Raw genomic sequence first — 18,725 nt, forward strand, 5'->3', positions numbered from 1 at the left:
GTTGGCTCATGGTCAACCTGGTCCAACCAGGACCCCTAGATCATTTCCTGCCAAGCTGCTTCCCAGGTGGGTGACCCCTGCACACACTGGTGAATGAGCCTGACCCTGCCCCGGAGCAGGACTTTGCACTTCCCCTTGCTGAACTTCATGAGGTTCCCATCAACCCATTTCTCCAGCCTGACAAGGTCCCTCTGGATGGCAGCCCAACCCTCTGGTGTATCAGCCACTTCTCATGTTTGATGACACCTCCTCTTTGGTGTCATCTGCAAACTTGCTGAGGGTAGACCCTGTCCCATCATCCAGTAATGAAGACTACTGGGACTGGACCCAGTATTGACCCCTGGGGTACACAACTCGTTACTGGGCTCCAACTAGATTTTCTGCCACTGATCAACCACCCTGTGGGCCCAGTCCTTCAGCCAGTTTTCACTCCACCCCACTGTCTGCTCATCCAGACCATACTTCAACAGCTTGTTGCAGCAGACAATATCCACTGCTCTCCCCTCAGCTACCAGATCACTCATTTCATCATAGAAGGTGACCAGGTTGGTGAAGCATGACTTCACTTTTCCTTTTTCCCCGACACAATAGTTGGAGCAGTGCCTAAAGGCAACCCGGCTCCTGTAAGGATGCTGAAGTCAGAGGCCTGCCTGCTCTGCCCAGGCATGGCAACAGCCATGTGGCTGCAGTTTCACCACAAGGCATGAGGAGAGGCTGGATACTCCACCTTGGCACAACCCCTGTGAGCTTCCCCCCCAGACCTGGCACCATGGTTCCTTACAGCTGAGCTGGCTCCACTGCAGTTACCATTCACACCACACTTGAGTAAACATAAATTAAGAAACCATCTCCTCAAGCTGGAAGACCTGCACTTCCACAGAGCAGCGTTTGTCCTTTAGAAATACATTTGGTTGTTTATAACTATGCAGTAAGACCATTTTTTAAAAAAGTTTGCACACTGCAATTCCTTAAAAGAATAGTAAAATCATTGTTTATAAATTTATTCTTAGTCCAGAGAGGCTCAGATTAACATGTTTGAGGAAAAGAAATGCTCTGTCTCAGGACTTAACATTAAGTACGAAATTTTGCTTAAACATAAGCAAAAACATATTTCCCAAGTATAAAGTGCACCTTTTATAACAGATTCAAAACAAACCCAAGCAGCAATAACAAAATTACATTATTCTGAACAATACTTGATTTTATGCAGATAAGGGAGATAAATGCCTTCACTCTATGATGTTGTTTCTTGGAGCATAATAAGAAGTTCTTTAAAAGCTTTTGAAGTGGTCACAACCCCTTCTAATAGTTACCTGGTACACCTGCAGATCTGAAATACTGTTAAAGAGATTAACAGCAGAGGCTGCACCTTTAGGCACACGAGCACAGGCACGTAAGAAAGCAGCAGAGCGCAAAATGACTCCTGGTTATTTCAACAAATGAAATCTGAGTAAGTACATGAATACTCATTTTCCTTCCCTCTGCCTAACAGGTATCAGTTCTAATGATAAAAAGGGCAAAGGAAACATAATCAGATATGAAGAAAGTTCTGCAGTTCTCTCACAGTGAATTCCCATTGTGTTAATTTTCAGAAACTAACCTAGTTACCCACACTTGGCTGTCAAAACAGAATGCTGAACTTTTCTTTCCCCATTTCAGATATAAAAATCCAAAGGTCATTCCAATTTCTGAGTATTACTGAACCTTTTGCTTTGCATTTTTAGTTTTGAGGGCGGGCTTTTCCAAGCTTTTAGCTTTTGTTTAATGAAAGCAGCCTTCCTCTTAGACCTGAGTAACAGATGAGAGGAAAACGGTCTTCCTCATCCACTTTTTCAACTGGACGGACATTTAGCAACACTCACTTTAGTACTGCCAGTAAGGGACAAATGTAAGAACCCTTATAGTTCTACAAGGGAGAGAAAGATTACACAGGAACAGCAATCGGAGATCCAGAAGAAACAGGGAAGGGATACAAGAATGGAAGAATTCCTGAAGAGCCTGTCTACCTAGTACAGTGTAATGCAGAAACAAGGCACACTTGGTGCAAGGAAGAGCAGGGCCAGTGCAGCATCCTGCCAGGACTCACTAACCGTGCCAAGAACCGTGCGCACATCCACCTGCCTTGACAAACATTCGGGTAGCTCTGCTTTCCTGCAAGCACTCAAACAATGGACGTTTTGAGCAGTTTTTGCAGTTCAGTGTAACAGTAAAAATATAACATTCAATGTATCAAAAATACACTATAAAACAATAAAAGGCTGCAAGTCACTGCAATGCATTGTTACTTCAATAAAAATTGTGGTCACACTTATAGCAAGAGGCCTGCATCTTCATCAGCTTTCTGATTACCAGAAAAGTAATCTTTGGTTATTAAAAATATTTCCCTCTCCCCTCCTTTTATCTTTTTAAATGAAATTTTGTTTTGCTATTCTTCAAGATGCCATCTATGGTTATTTCAAAGTTCTATTACCTCACTGTATTTTCAGAAGCATACTTACTCCTCTCTTCCTCAGGTACTGAAAAAAAAAAAAAAAAACCAAACCCAAAAACCTGAGCTGGAAGTTTTTCTGCTAGCTCATGCAGTATCACAATCATTTAAGGGATCAGGACTAGAAGGAACAGTAACGTGTTTTCAGCACTTCTTGTAATAACGATGAATTGCAATTTTTACAGTTACTCTTGCTACACAGTGCCAATACATTCAAAAATAAATGAGAATTGAGCTTGCTCTGCTGTAATAGGTTGTTAATTTTTTAAAAGTCCATTTGGAACATGCACTTTGTTTAAGTACCTACATTAAAACATACTGTATTGTAAAATGCATTTCTGCATTGTTCCATAAATTCTTACAGTCCATCTGACTGGCTTTTAAAAAAGAGTTGCTGCTCAGGTTTACACATCTTCTGAAGAAGCTGACTGAATAGTACCAAAAGGAAAAGTGTTACTTATCAAAAGGAAGCCTTTGTTTGCAGCTGGGTTCTGAAGCTGTCCTGTGTTCATCATCTCTTGTGTTATTCCAGCTTTTCTTCATTGGAGTTAGATGAGGGGCAACCACATCACCATCCTATTATTAAAAGTCAGAAAACATTAATGATAGTACATTCACTTCTGCTTTCTATCCTAAAGCAGGGGAAAAGCTCAGTATCAGACTTAATAGAAAAAATAAATCCAAGGTCCTAGAAGCATTGTAAATCAACAAACATTGAAGACCGCACATCCCAGAGATGGAAACTGCTGTAGTCAGTGGTAGCATCTGGTGGGGAGAAAAAAAATTCTCCGCATATCTGAGAAGCCTTCACCCTTGGCAGTTCACCTCTTCCTAAACTATTACCAGCAAATCTAGGAAGATCAGCAGGCTTGTATTTTGGGCATTGGTATATGAACCAGAAACATTATTGTGCTTCCTCTCAATTTGCCACAGTATCTCATTTAAAACTGTTGCAATCTACCAGCTGTAGGTGCTTGGATGTGCCTTTCACTGTCTTAAAGCATATAATGTTGGTAGAGTAACTGGTACGGTCTAAGGCAGTGGTGCCCATCCTTGTCAGATATATACGTTAATCTAGTGCTCAGGCACCGCAAACACGGGGGAGAGAGCAATAAGCTCTCTAAGTTTAGAAATAAGCCGGTGAGATACACATTACTATGTTCTGCAACATGCCTGCAAGATGGGTATGCCTGAACTAGAAGAATATGCTTATAGGGTACAACCATACTCCACAAGCTACAAGCAGAGAAAGTTTGTTGCTTCATTCATTTGTAAAAAGCCCTTCTGAAATGAATTGCTCTCAAAAGATGGATGCCATAAGTATGACATAAGAACAAGCCTTAAAACAAGTTGTTTGTGCCTATAGCTGTAGCTCCAGCATATATGAGCACTTCTACTGGGTGGTCTTTCATTTCAGAGGATGTAGCTCTTTCCCCAAATGAGACGTGCAGGTGTCTCTAGCAAGTAAGATGCAAAGTCAGGGATATTAACATACCTGATGAAAAGGAAAAAGATACATGGCTCAGAACAAACTGTTCACACTGCATTTCTTAAGCAACTTGGGAAATTTTGATATAAGCATTTATTCTACTTTGACGCTTGATCCCAGATAGTGGAAAATACCTGAAAAAGTGCATGGAACTGAAGCAAGCTATTCCCTTTCCCACTATGACTATCAGAGAAACAAAAGTGAAAGCCAACCATTAGGGGAGAAATGTAACAGCAGATTTGCCAGCACATCTACCAAACCTACTGACACTTCCAGCCAAGAAACTTCACAGCTCATGCACATAGCAGAGTGGCTCCATTAGCATTTGCTACTGAGAAAACTTACTTAATACAACCACAACTGCTTCCCTACAACGAAGGATATACTGGAAGTAGCAGCACGTGGTAATTTTTTTTAGATGAAGGCACTCACCTTCCTGCAAGGGGCATGCAATGGGGATGCTGTATCACACAGCACCAGTTTACAGCCACAATTGTTACAGGCTTCTCCACCACCTTTGGCAGGAGGAATGCAAAGCAAGACATATGGACTCAGGGTCTGCTTTAGAGCCTCCATTTTACTTGCCAGGGCAGCTCTGACAGTTCCCAAGACAAAACAAAATGTCAGATGAGCTGCAATATACCCTCTTCCTTCCTCACAGCTGGAAACTTGCATGTTCTGAGAGTTGACAGAAAAGGGAAACACAGAGAACAGGTAAAGCCTTGCAGGCAACTCACACTACAGACTAGTTGCCCAGAGAGTAGAGGTTTGCAATCTTGTTCCCACAGATATTTTCCACTCTAACTCGGAGAAAATGGACTCGGTATGAATCTCCTGGGGGAGGAGTGAGTTTAACAGCTGGTGAACAAGGAAGGAAAAGAGGAAAAGCAATAGAAGAACTGATCTGACCTCTTCCCTAGATCTTTTAATCTCTCAGTGCTGTTTTAAGCCTTTTATGAGGAAACCTGTATCCATGAACTAGCGAGTGTCTGTGTGAATACTAACTTTGTTATAGAAACATGACTTCTCAAATGACTTCAGTTAAATCAATGCCAATCCATCACTATTTCAGTGAAACCAAAGCACACCCAGATGCGAGCCACAATAAAACCAGAAGCTAGGTTAGTGAGGAGTGGCTCTGCCACAAAGACAAGGCCTGAATGCCAAGTTTTTTAATGAAAGAGCAAGCTTATGGACAAAGGTGAAGAGGTCTAAGAACAAGAAAAATAACATGTGAATGTTACCTGTGGTTTGGTGAAATCCTTCTCTATACACCACTGAATAAAATACTGTTTTGCAGCTGAAACAGTATCTGGATCCTGACTTTTGCAATAAACCCGGATAACCTGCTCTGCAAATGTCATGGGTAAAAGCTTTGAAACCTTTGGAATAAAAAAGAAATAAGCTTTAGTATTTCTTGGAATTTAGGGTCCACTGAACTTCAATTTTTTCATCTGAATACAAATGGAAAGCAGTAAAAAACATCCCACTACAATCCATGAGCTTTATCCAAATCAATTGTATTTTTCTAAGACTCCCAGTGTATTCAAGTTAAATACTGTTCACATGCAAAGGCTATCAGGATTCCAGATTGTCATAGTACAACACGCACCAAAGACCTGCAAGGACACGGATTCTACAACCTCTCCACAACTCCTGCAAGAACTACTATGAAGGACTGTAATTGCTTCTATCACAAGCAGTGAAGGAGATGCCCTTCAGAAGCCAGCCAAGGAAAATAAAAGACTACCTGTTCTTTACTGATCTTGACTGCCTTGGAAGGATCAGCCTTGCAATAGAAGAGAACTTTATCAATGGGATTCTGTTCTTTCATTCCATAATCCATGTTGATAACCTTGAAGTAAAACAAAGAAAATGGCATTTGTTAATGTTTATCTTTCGTTTTCTCACAATAAATATAAAAGGATACATACTAGACTTCTGTAAATGACACTAAGCAAATAGAACAGTAATTAACAAATGATTATGTAATAAAACAATCTGGTACTTGCATTTTATATCTTTTCTTCAACCACCTTTCGCCCTGAAGCTGCCAGGTGGATATTCACATTTAGACCAACCAGCTCCCAGTCATGCTCTGAAACACTCCAGTTTCAAACAGTGGAAGCATGCTGGTCCCTTGCCAGCCTGTGCCTCCACGAAACACACAACCTACGGAGGCAGCAGTAGAGCTTACAATTTTAAGCATGAGGTTTAGACAAGATTAGTTACATCTGCTTGGTACACCAACAGTTTCATGGTCAGCAGGGAGATGCCCGCTTGCCCATGACTTCAATTTGTGGGACAAGGAAAGCACAGTCAACTACTTTAAAGCTAAGTAAATTGCTACAATTTTATCCAGCCTGAAATGACTCTTCAATGCAAGGGAGCTTTAGAAGTGATTTGTGATGCACTCTATGGAAAGCGATTCTTTAGCTCTTCCCAGAATTAACCAAGAACAGGGATTAAGCTATTCAATACGTGCAGACTGTTCAAGCTCTCTCCTCTGTCTCACGCTCTCTCCTTCCCACCAGTGCTGGCTGGCGACTGAGCTGTGGCAGCAAGGTGCTTTATGCAGAAGACAAAACCCAGGAGCGACTGCCATGTATCAGGCATTCAATACCAGAAGCCTGGAAGTCACTGTGCCTGTCATCCTCCCACTGGGGCCCACAGTTTACTTGCCTTCATAATCCGCAGCAGTGGTTCCTGGACTGTTGACTTTAACACCCATATGCTAAAACTCAAAGGTTTCTGTACTGCCCCTTTTCAGAGTGAGGACAGTCATGGGAGAACACATTTGTCACTGGGAACAGAAGTGCCCAAAGGACAGCCCAGTGAAGGTGCCTGAAGCCTCTGCCCCCAGGCACTCCCAACCACAGCAAACCTCCCAAGGGGGAAGCTCCTTGCTCTCAGAGCCTTGAGCTGATCAGCTAGGACTGCATTTACTAGGCAACCCTGTGGGTTTGTTTTTTCACTTTGCAAATGTACTGAAACATTATCTTCAATTTTCACTATGGTATACAAGACCCGCTGTGATTGAGAAGTTTTTACTCTGAACCTGCTCTGAGAGATATTTACATCAATTATGAAATCTTCAGCCTTTAGCTCCACAGCTGGAGGATCCTTTTCTGGCTTCGAATTAGCAATACTTTCTGCCAGGCTATTATTCTGAAAAAAAGACAGTAACTCAGATTACATTTATGCACTATCAGGTCTAGACCAAGGCAACAAAATGCATGACAGAACATGTCACTAAAGTAAAACTTTCATTTCTTTGTAGCTTGACAGGCTCTTCTTGCAGCAATCTGGTTGTTCGAATCCTTATATATCTTAGCCGTAAATTTTCTACCCATTTGTAGAAACAAAACAAGCTTATATAACCAAGAAGACCCAAATACTGCTAGTCTGTGGAGGAAAGTTTTACACCTGATGACGGGGGGTGGAGGGGGAGAGAGAGTCCATCCAGGAAGTTGAAATCTCCACGAAAGCAGAAAATAACTGCCTTCAAGCAATTGGTTTACTAATACAAATGTTTTGCAGTTAAGTTCCCCAAAGCTGAATACTAAATGTTTTTACCAAACGTTTTTTTTATTTTTCCAAATGAAGGGCTGCAGGATCTCACCCTCTAATAAAGCTTTTATACCTATACATTGAAACATATAAAACCCCCCCCCGAGACAGACAAGATCAGTAATGTCATTGATCACTATTAAAACAAAACAAAAAGCAGCAAGCTCCTAGGCAAACTTTGGAGGGGATGGTGACCTACCTCAAAAGCTGAAAGCTGAAACCCACAAAGGGGTTTTTGTCTGGTTTTGGACCTGAGAGGGTATTTCCTGCAGATAGCTAGGCTAAAGCCAAGCAGAGGATCACAGTGTGATGGAGAGTACTTGTTCATGGAAATGTATAAGTTCTCATTAAATGGCTATGGCTGGGCAGGAGAGAGAAGATGGCCTGTTTACCTTTGTCCAGGGCTGCTATGTTCTGGGGAAGATGCAAGATTTGATGAAGCAAGATTTCCTGGGAGCAACTGAGACTCATGGGAGAAAAGCTTTGAGTGCAGCACAGAGCATTCAGGAGAGAGGTCCAGAAGGGAAGGAATTCAACCCGCAGCATTTTTTTGCTGATGATTTGTCCATTGCAAAGACAGGGAGACTGCTCAGAAGAGCAAGGAATCACACACATTGCCAAGCTGAGGCATATGCATGGTTTGTTGTGACTTAAGAAGCCAAGGAACAGTTTAGACTGAGCAAACCTAGACAAAGAATTGCCAGGAGGCAGTCTGTTTATAAGCTATTTTATTTCTATTCTGTATCAGAATGTATGTATGCTAACTTTCTCCTTTTCTTTGTTGTTTGCTTGCCTTTTTTAAGTTACCTCTTCCAGTTTGCATTAACTGGAAACTTAGCTTTGAATTTAAGAATTCTGTAGCTATTTGGGATGTTCCCCCAGCTCTGGCCACCTTGAGGATCACAAAACTGGATGGAGCTTTGAGCAAGCTAATCTAGTTGCAGATGTCCCTACTCATTGCAGGGGGGTTGGATTAGATGACCTTTAAAGGTCTCTTCCAACCCAAACCATTCTATAATTCCAAACATAAGAGCATTACAGTCTCTTAAGAAGCAGAACAGACACAGCTATGTCTTGTCCAGCCACTGCTCACCTCCAGCACTTCAGAGGAAATTGAGCCTCCAACACTCCTGCAACAGGCAACTCCTGCACCACAGGAGGAAAAACTCCCCCAATGCCTCAGCTGAGCATCAGAAGCTGCAAAGCATTGGCTGGATATAATTATGACACCAACAGTAATCCAGTCTCCCTTCAAAACAACACACTGGACACCCCAAGACTCAATACCTCTGGCTGGATTTTCAAAGTGAGAGTTTTTCTTTTCATTAACCAAGCTTCTAAAAGGAACTGTTTAAAGGTAGAACACATGCAATTCACTCTCCTGCCCATCTCATTTGTTAAGCTACCTATCCTGAACTCCTCTTCAGAAGGACAGAAACTTGAAAATCAATGTACAACCATTTCATGTTTTCCTTCCTCCTATTTCCTCCTACTTTTTTAATACAGGATCTCTTAACACTACTTTTTCTTAGACAAAGAACACAAGAAAACCTTCTCTTCCAACAAAAGGAAGAACAGAGCAGGAAGAGGAAGAGAGAAGACATCTAGTATTCCTCCTCTAACCTTATTCTGTGAAAGAGCTGAATTATTTTTATTAAAGCTTTCCAGATAGTCAGCCACTTCTGGAAATTTGGCATGGAAAATTTTAAGCATCATGGCTGAAATTTAGAGAAAATTAAGTGACGATTTGATAACATGGTATAGCACATTACAAGAAAAGCTGAGCCACCTGAAGCAACGTCAGCTCTAACATAACATGATTTTGAAATAAGACAACAGTTAAACTGATGTCTGATGAATGCTTTGAAAAGCAAACACTGGAAAAAATACATGCATGCCTATGCTAAGTACAGACTTTAATGCCAAGAAATTAGAAAGTTGTTATTCAATTTGACATTTGTTCTCAAAGTAAAGCACACAAATTACGATTCAAAGCAAATGTGTTCCTTATTAATTTGAAATTTTAATGAACACAATATGATAGTAATAACCTTCTCAATCACTGGACAGTAACAGCTTTCTATGCAATTTTGTATTTTTCAGAACAGTTTTTTTCTGAAAATATTTCTGCAATAATCAACTTCTGAATTTCCACCTCTTGCCATTCTTCTGGCTGTTTGTAAATAAAATTCTTCCCAATTGCTGATAATATGTTTCATGTCTCAGCTACATAAAGACAGGAGGTGACTTTTGACTCTATTTTTGGAATAGCAGTTAAGCAGAAAACCCAATCAAAACAAACAAAACCCACATGGAAGTAGAGAAAAAAAGATGGTCAGCAACTTAGAGAACATTTTTACAGGGATAGAATTCAGAATCTTCCACCAATGGACGTTACCTTTACAATTTGCCTCATTGTTTCAGGTTGAGTCTCTCCTAAAAACTTGTATAATTCACGTCGTTCTATTTTATGCAAAATGTCTCGTGCCTCCTTCAGTTCTGGACAACTTGAGTGCAGAATTTCCAGGTAGATATTATCTGCCAAAGTTCCATTGATTTTTGTTAAGTATGTCACAATCCAGCGTCACAGCAAAATGCAGGTACAGGGACAAAGGTTAAAGCAACAAGAAAAACTGCTGCTTCAGGAAAGACACTCACTTTCAGAGAATAACTGAACACACCAAGTCTGACACCTGAGAAGTCACTTACAATATCATCTTGATTATCATCAGATTCATAACAGTTGATGACAGAAAAACTAGCTCAATTCTCACCCTTGCAAGAAGTTTTATTATTTCACTGGAAGTTGCTTCCTCTTATTTAGCCAATCTTGTTCAGCAGAACATCCTAAACCCCAGCATTAACTGGCTCAGGTACAAGGGTGCTCTATCTTGTAAAAGAATAAAGAATTCAGAATTTCTCAGACTTTGGATGCTAGCATCAAAGTCCCCCCCTCCTGTCTCCACGTGGCAGTGAAGTATGCAGTGTGTTTCCCACCATCAATATGAGCAGCAAGACACAGGTTTCTTTTGATGTGGCTTCAGAGCATAAAGGTTATTTTTGGCTGTCTTAAAGAGACCACTGCTGGCAGGATGCTGCTCACCTGTCACAACCAACACAGATGCACTTCATTTCCATTTGCATTCCCCAGCCAGAAACACCTAGACAGCTTTGCCATGTGCTTGCAAGCATAGCTCTGCAATGCCCCACCTAGGACCACAACTGGCTTAAGCAGCTCCCAACACACTCCAGAAGCAAGCTATGAGCCATGTATCAAAACACCTTTAACTGAGGGTTGTTTTTATGGACAAGGCTGATCAAAGTCAGGAACCTCTCCAGGAGAAACAATACACTAGGTCTCTTCAGATTGAGAGAAGAGATAATGCAGGGGAAATAAGAAGCCCATTAACACATCCATTGTGCAAAAGCAGTAGTGACAAGGAAGTTTGCTGTCTCATGCTTTACTAAAACTAGGATTTGCTGTTGAATTAGGAAGCAACAAATTAAAAACTAACAGTGGTTCTTCACCCATCATGGAAAAATCTAGGGAACTTTCTGCTGCAGAACCTCACAGGAGTTTATAATTTGCAAAGATCCAAAAGGCAATTGGACAATTTCATAGAAGCATCACTCATCATGGACTATTGAAAACAGCCTATTGTCCTCTCAGAAGCCCACAGGTTGCAACTACTGAAAGCAGGGAAGGATATGCCTTGGTTTAAGAGAACATACTCATCCTTCACAGTCCACTGTTACGTCTGACATTGGCATATTCCTCGCAACACTCTCCTTGCTGTTCAACTCTCCTTGTTGAACACGACAGCCCTGGCAAGCAGTTCCTTGCTGCGGCAGACTGTAAAAGGCAGGGAACAGTCCTGGTCTCCTTTGCCCTGAGCTGTGCTCCTCACCAGGTACCACTGGTCAGCAAGCAGTTACAACAGGACCCTGCTGCTAACTTGCTAGCACGGCTGATCTTACAGACCAGACAGCCCCCAGGGAACAGATCCTAGCCCATTAAGAACTTAATCTTCTTGCCTTTCTGCATAGCCTTCCACAGCCCAACACTGCAATTCATGCTCTCCAATAGCTACTGCCCCTCACAGCCAGCCCCTTCTCCTCCCCTGGGGCAGAGGCATGCAGTGCCAGAGGAGCCAGGCAGCTCCTCAGCTCAGCACTCTGTACAGCCCCTTCACCTGCTTGATGCAGCAGGTCTATGGTCAGGCTGAATGGGGCTGTGGCAGATGAAGGATTGCCAGCAAAAGGCCATTAGCATGACAGAGGTTACGGCACACAGGATCCTCTGCAACAGTGCCCTCACCCTCTGTCACCTTTTCCGTGGACCAAAGATACAAGTTCTTGAGTCTCTCTGTTGGCCAGCCAAGGCTTGGTGTTGGAAACTCAGAATAGTTGCCTTGCCACTCAGGCAAGATGCCTTGGGAATCCTCGTGAGCCATAGCTCACAGGTGCTGCAAGAGCTGCCAGTACTTGGGAGCACTCTTCAGCAGGGTCTGCAGCTGTCACCCAATCACAAACCCCTCAGTGCAGCAGGGTCTGCCTTGCCCACACTGGCCTCCACACCCCATGCTGCACAAAGCTGGTAAGGGCATGCCACAGCACTGAACACCAGCCAGAGGAATGTTGGTGTGCCTCACAGTGAAGATCAGGAGGGGCAGACAAAACCAAGACACCATGGTAGCGGGAAGCCATGGAACTACTAACAGAGGACACAACACAACTCTAGCCAGTTTCCGTGAATTCAGTAATTCCTCTATGTTTTCTCTTCACAGCACTGAGCCAGACCTTGAGAAACGGGGAAAACATCACAGTGAAACTCCTTTGCTTCACTGTAATCGTGCTGGAGTTTCCCCACATGTCTTTGTGCTGGTTTTAACTGTGATAGAGTTAATTTTTTCCATATTATCTTGTATGGGACTCTGTTTTGGATTTGTGCTGGAAACAGTGTTGATAATACAGAGATGTTTTGGTTACTGCTGAGCAGTGCTTACACAGAGTTAAGGCCTTTTCTGCCTCTCACCCCACCCCACCAGCAAGGAGGTTGGGGGTGCACAAGAAGTTGGGAGGGGACACAGCTGGGACAGCTGACCCCAACTGACCAAAGGGATATTCCAGACCATATGGTAACATGCTCAGCATATCAAGCCAGGGGAAGAAGGAGGAAAGGGGTACATTTGGAGTGATGGTGTTTGTCTTCCCAAGTAACCATTGCGTGTGATGGAGCCCTGCTTTCCTAGAGATGGCTGAACACCTGCCTGCTGGTGGGAGGTGGCGAATGAATTCCTTGTTTTGCTTTGCTTGCGTGCATTTCTTTTGCTTTACCTATTAAACTGTCTTTATCTCAAGCCACAAGTTTTCTCACTTCTAATCTTCCAATTCTCTCCCCATCCCACCACAAGGCAGTGAGAGAGCGGCTGTGTAGGACTTAGCTCTTGGCTGGGGTTAAATCACGACAGTCTTCAAGCAGGTTGCTGCTCCATGTACTTACCCTACAAGAACTATTCTCACAAGCTCTTATCTGAGCAACCAGAAACTTAAAGCAATAAACTAAGTTGTTCATGTATTCTGTTTTCTTCTGTTATATTTGCAAGCAGGGTAGCAACATCTCAAGCAAATCAACTCAGACCCCATCAGAGCCCTTTGAAACCTGCCTTGGGGTTAGTTTCACACTACAACACACATACAGTACTTCTCTACCTAGTGTAGCCAGATACAGCATCGCTCAGAGCTGACATATCCTGCTTGTGACAAGTGCAACAAACTCAGGGCACAGGCAGGACCTCCTGACAGCACTGCTTGCAATAATCTGAATTTGAATGTGTGCGGAACGCAAGAAGTTGGTGCTTCTCTCTCTCTCTCAACATACAAGTAATTCAAACCAGAAGGTCTTGCTCTCCCAGCAAGATATGAGAGCACAGAGGTTGGACGGCCCAGGTCTGCCCCACCATCTGTGCACAGAAGCAGTACTTGAGAATCCTAGTCATGGGCAAGGGCCCACTGTGCCAACAACTGTAAAAACAGCATTTTAACAGGTACTCATATTCTTCTACTTTAACAACAAAATCTGAGAGCTCATACCAGTTAGCTTACTGTAGGCTTCCATGTCCTCCATTGCTGTAGAAATACGGTACAGTTTTCCTCCAGAGCCTTCTATTTTAAAAAACTTGTCTGCTTTTTGAAAGGCTTCCGTAATCCTAGTTTGAGACAAAATTAAGACTTAAGGATAGCATCATTTTGAAACACCTTATTGCTCAAGAGTCAAAAAAGAAACGCATTAATATGGTATAAATAGAAGACAATAAATGAAACTGCATCCCAAGCACACAGCAGACCCTGATCACACTGCACTATGTCCTATCTCCATGCTGTCATTACAATTCAAGAGTCTTTCCATTTACTGAAAACAGGTTCAGATCAGACCTTAACCTTCTTTCCATGAATGAGCAAGTCCACTTTGTTCTGCTTCAGACTATGAGTTTAACATTGCTTAGACAATTGGAGAGCGCTGCAAGACAGTGACATGGTCACTCAGCTGCAATGACACTGCCTCACAGATGACCGTACCCTTCTACAGACTCGTTGCTCCAGAAGTTAACTGAGAGAATACAAAGCATTGTAAAGGGAAAGCATCATGGACATGGTATTTTCAGGTGGGAAAAACTGATGTTCTAAAGATTAAGTTTTTCCAGAGTTCCCTGTACCTCGTTGTCATTTCCAGCTCGTACGCTTATTTGGATAGGCTGCTATAATTATGGTAAGCCAAGAACTAAATTTCTTGGCTGTTTTACTCCTTGCATGTAGGTACTGTCAAATCTTAGCATCTTCAGTCTGACTTTTAGAGGATCACTAAACCAGGAGCTGAAGTTTATGAAATGAAAGCAGTCACGAATCACTCTTGTGCCGTGTAATCTTCTGCGTTCCTTTTTTCCAAACTCAGCAGGTGGTTACTCAGCAGCCAAGATCCTAATGAAAAAAAAATACTTGGGGATACTAGTATTTCTGCTTTTCAAGAAAAGTAAAGAGAATAATGCTATAGGGAAACTTCTATAGGCATCAACAAGAGAAGTACAAATGCAGGTGGCCAGCTGAGCTCATCCTGAACATTTCCTGCTGTGACATTACATAAACACAAAGTCAGGCCTCAGCTGAGCTACAGTAAGCTTGCTCATTACTTTATTCTGTTAGTAGCCTTGCTCTATTAACCAGCCAGTTTGAGCAAAGTGGTCTCTAACTTACAGATAAAGACTTGACTTCAGCTGTCAGTGGTTAAAACAGCATAAGCACACCCTGGTCCTATGCTTCTTCAGGGCTTTAGTAATTTTCCTCTAACTGAATTTCACATGGAAGGATGTTGTTGTCCTCCTCTCTTTTTTTTTTTTTGTTAATCACAGCCTCTATGATACTCTAAGCACTGAGCCTTGCCACAAGAATTGGGTTATATAGCCCAGTGGCTTTTATTCTGTCACATCTTATTGATTATCTGAATAGTCCAAACAGAGATACAGTTTCAAGAATTTAAAAATAAATAGAATGCAAGAAAAGCAAAGTATAATACTTGCATTATTTCAATGATGTTGCCAATCTTATGCTGGTATGCTCGCCGGTGCAGGCAATTCCGTGTGTGGAACATATCATACAAATTTCCAACTTCCTGAATCAAAAAAACCCCAATCATCTTTTACTTTTGACATTGACTTAATTGGAAATCTAGAACAATCAAGGAATCAAATGAGCTGTCTCATTTGCAGCATAGAGCAGAATGGTTATCTTTCACAATTTACAAATTTTGAAACAGACTCAGGCCGCCATGGGAGAGCAGAGACCTGACAGTGACGCCAGGCAGCCTGGGCAGAGAAGAGGACCTCTTGCTCCTTTAGCAGCCCCTCACCAAAGCCACATTCACCTCTTGCTCAGAAGACTTGGAGCACGATCATGCACAGCTGATGGTTTTGCAGTCTCCCCTGGAGGGACCCACCACAAGACCTTTCAAACAGGCTTGCTATGTCCCTCCCTTCCTTAAACCAGTTGCTTCTGAGAACAGCTTTCAGAGCAGCAACTACTTCTTCCTCTCTTGGGCTAAAAAAGTGTCCAGCAGGCAACCCCAGCACACCCCTGCAATCCAGAGTGCAGCTGTACCATGCTGCCTGAGGCAGGCTTTGCCATGCCCCATATGTTCTCAGTGTGCTGCTATACCTCACACTCATTTTGCTGCTGAGTGTTCCCTCGGTTCACATGCACTGCTTACCTTGTCACGGGTACAGAGATGCTTCTGGTTTTTTACTTCACAGACCCGAGTGAATTTAAGTAATCGCTTATAATCAAAATTATTCTGGATTCCTAGGTGATGGCAATCCCTAAAAATATTCCACAGAGAGTGTTTAACAATGAGATCATACTTGTACATACAGTAGCATTGTTTCAGTAGGAATCTTTAATAAAAACAAAAACTGTAAGATTTGTACCTTGCAAAATAATCCCATTTGTCAACATCAATGCCATTTTTTTTGTTAGCTACTATCTCATATAGGAAACTTTTCTCCTTTTGCCGACCACGGTAGGGCCACTAACAACAGAAAAAAAATCAGAAACAATAAGAAATTAAAGCGTGCAAACAATGACAGAACAATTTTTTAAAGACAGTGGGAATAGACTTTGATTTTCCCTGGGATAAACATCCAACACTGAGGCAGCAAAGAACACAAAGACAATGCAAGAGCTTTCAGAAGCTGTTGGGCATTAGAAACCCAGAACTAGGGCTTAAGCAGCTGACTTCCCAGAATATCAGGAAGAATAAGAACCATGTACATAAGTATTTCATTTCCCGTTCTACTAAAGCAAAGCTTGCAGCTTTGAAATGCCGAAAAAAAAAGAATGCATAGCAACGAAGAGGGGAAACGGTTGGAATCATTTAATCCTCAGGGAATTAGTTAAACCCACAAACAACGTCACTGTCTTGCAGTCTTCTGCAACCAACTATACAGCTTTATAGAACAGAGTTTTAAAACAATTATTTAGATGTTTTAAATAAAAATTGTTTAAACAGCCAGCTACTTAAACTCCTACCCAGCAAGTGATAATTCAGCCATGAGGCAAACAGGAAATCAACACCAAAATAAGAAGATACAAGTTGCACATAAACATTATTTTCTTGAAAATTTAGTGATTCTTCAGCTAAACAAAAAATGCCATAAAGTGGTCTTGAAATTCTGAAGGTGGAAAACATTGTACACAAACAGGTAAATGGCTTTCATGTTATCTGCATTACAGAAATTTTAAAATTGATATGAATAAGAATGGAAATGTGTGCAAGCAGCAGGAAGAGAGCACATCACAGATAAAAACATCCTGTGCTGATCACAGAGCTCGGCTACTGGGACAATGTTCAGGAGACCATTTATGTTCAAAGCATAAACAACCCATTGTTTGTGTCAGGACCAGAAGGCCTGCAATGTGATAGCATCACAGCACAGAGACCTCATCAGCAGAGGAGCTTGTACTCCGGTAAGACCACCACAGTACAAATGCCTGCCAGTGGAAGATCCTGCAGCCTAACACCAGGAGGGTGGCAAGAAGGTTGCAACGTATCATGTATGACACTCCTTTTCCTATTATCCTGCTGGAAAACAGGCATAGAATCCAAACAAGGGAAAACAGACATTGGGTAAGAACCTGGCACAAGATTAATGGAAGTGGAAGGCAGCAAGATTTGTGTGCAAATGAGGGTGAGTGGGTAAAAATCAACTTGCAGACTTTGTAAATTAATATCCCCTTTCTACAAGACCTCAGACTGAATTTTATTATGCTAAGTTCCCTATGTTTGTCATTAGAGTGCTGGAGTAAACATGGTAGAACTACACACTACTACAGCAGAACATAATGGGTAAGTGCTAACATTTGTGGGTGATTTGTTTGGGACAACATACAAATTCTGATTAGGACCAGATTGTCATGACAAATCTCCCACTGACACGTTCTTAATTCTGGTAGCAACTGAATGGGTGTCCTTGAAGAGATGACAAGAGCTGTAAAGTGAGGAAAGAGTACTTGATTCTTCAATAGAATTGCCAGGATTAATAATCACGATCTCTTCTTCCTTGCCTCTTGAGGCAACACATTTCTTCAAGTCTCTATGTTTGTTACTGCAATAAATCCAAGCACTTTGCTACTGTCATCAAAGCTGATGCGACTCTGGCACTTGGGCCAGGCTTTGTATTGCTCATTGACTCATCTCTGCCAGTTCTCAGCTTTGTTATCCATTATCAGCTTGTTACCCTGAACTATCTCCACATTTTCTTCACATGGCCACCTGAAAACACGACCTCCCACCACCACCACCTTCAGGCATCCAGTAAACAGGCTGTTATCCTAACCTGGTCATTTAAGGTTTCCATTAAAAATTCAGTTCTACCAATCTAGTTACAGTGAATTAGGTTCACTAAATACAGATAACATTCTTAAGCTTTCCTCTAATCTGAAGACTTTGAGGTAAGAACTTCTCAGGAAGACATAAGGACATAACATAGTGAAGCTACCACCTCCTGCCAGCACTGTCAGAAATAAGCACTACACTTCCCTAGCATCTCTTGTGCCAGGATTCTCAGAATTTCATGGGGCTAAAAATAAATAATAAAACATGGCAGAAGCAAAAATTGTCTACTCTTTCAGTAAAATTAAAGACATTTATTGGGATAACCACAGGAGCAGTACACTGACTCACCGATTTCTCACAAGCAGTTTCATCTATAGGCCCTCCTATTTGTTCCTTAATGAAGTTCATATCCTCTTCCAGGACAAGACCATAGGACTTCATGACTTCTTCTAGTTTATTGGAAGCGATCAGGTGCTCAAACATTTCAACAGAAGCAGTTTCGTGCTGTGAAAAAAACACACCTAAATGTTGCATTACAAAGTTTAAGCATCTTTCCTGCAGTGTCACAGCTTTCTCCTAACCCAGCAGCACTGCGGGAGGGCACCTGTGCACAGTGCTGTCAAAGTGCACCACTTGGGTGATTTTCTGTTCATTTTGTATCTAACCAAACAGGAAATCGCCCAGTCTACAGAGTCCAGAAACACACTCTTCAGCAGAGAGCTGTTAATTTTGTATCTTAACAAACAGCAGTAAGACAGTTACAATGCTAAAAGACAAAATAACCAATTCTGCTG

At 42.0% G+C, this 18,725-nt stretch overlaps 1 protein-coding gene across 2 annotated transcripts in view; it reads right to left on the reverse strand.

The window, feature by feature from the left end:
• Positions 1–964: 964 nt before the first annotated feature.
• Positions 965–18,725, reverse strand: part of SAMHD1 (SAM and HD domain containing deoxynucleoside triphosphate triphosphohydrolase 1) — a 28,247-nt gene continuing 10,486 nt past the window's right edge. For both annotated transcript variants that reach the window (XM_052791364.1, XM_052791372.1), the window contains 10 exons: positions 18,280–18,435; positions 16,025–16,125; positions 15,808–15,916; positions 15,122–15,213; positions 13,641–13,756; positions 9,946–10,085; positions 7,056–7,145; positions 5,728–5,832; positions 5,222–5,359; positions 965–3,064 (listed from right to left, as the gene is read on the reverse strand). In XM_052791364.1, coding sequence (XP_052647324.1) covers positions 2,942–3,064; positions 5,222–5,359; positions 5,728–5,832; positions 7,056–7,145; positions 9,946–10,085; positions 13,641–13,756; positions 15,122–15,213; positions 15,808–15,916; positions 16,025–16,125; positions 18,280–18,435 — 1,170 coding nt within the window. In that variant the 3' untranslated portion in view covers positions 965–2,941. The remainder of the gene's footprint in view (positions 3,065–5,221; positions 5,360–5,727; positions 5,833–7,055; positions 7,146–9,945; positions 10,086–13,640; positions 13,757–15,121; positions 15,214–15,807; positions 15,917–16,024; positions 16,126–18,279; positions 18,436–18,725) is intronic.

Source organism: Harpia harpyja, chromosome 1 (genome assembly GCF_026419915.1).
Source record: "Harpia harpyja isolate bHarHar1 chromosome 1, bHarHar1 primary haplotype, whole genome shotgun sequence".
Classification (NCBI taxonomy): domain Eukaryota; kingdom Metazoa; phylum Chordata; class Aves; order Accipitriformes; family Accipitridae; genus Harpia; species Harpia harpyja.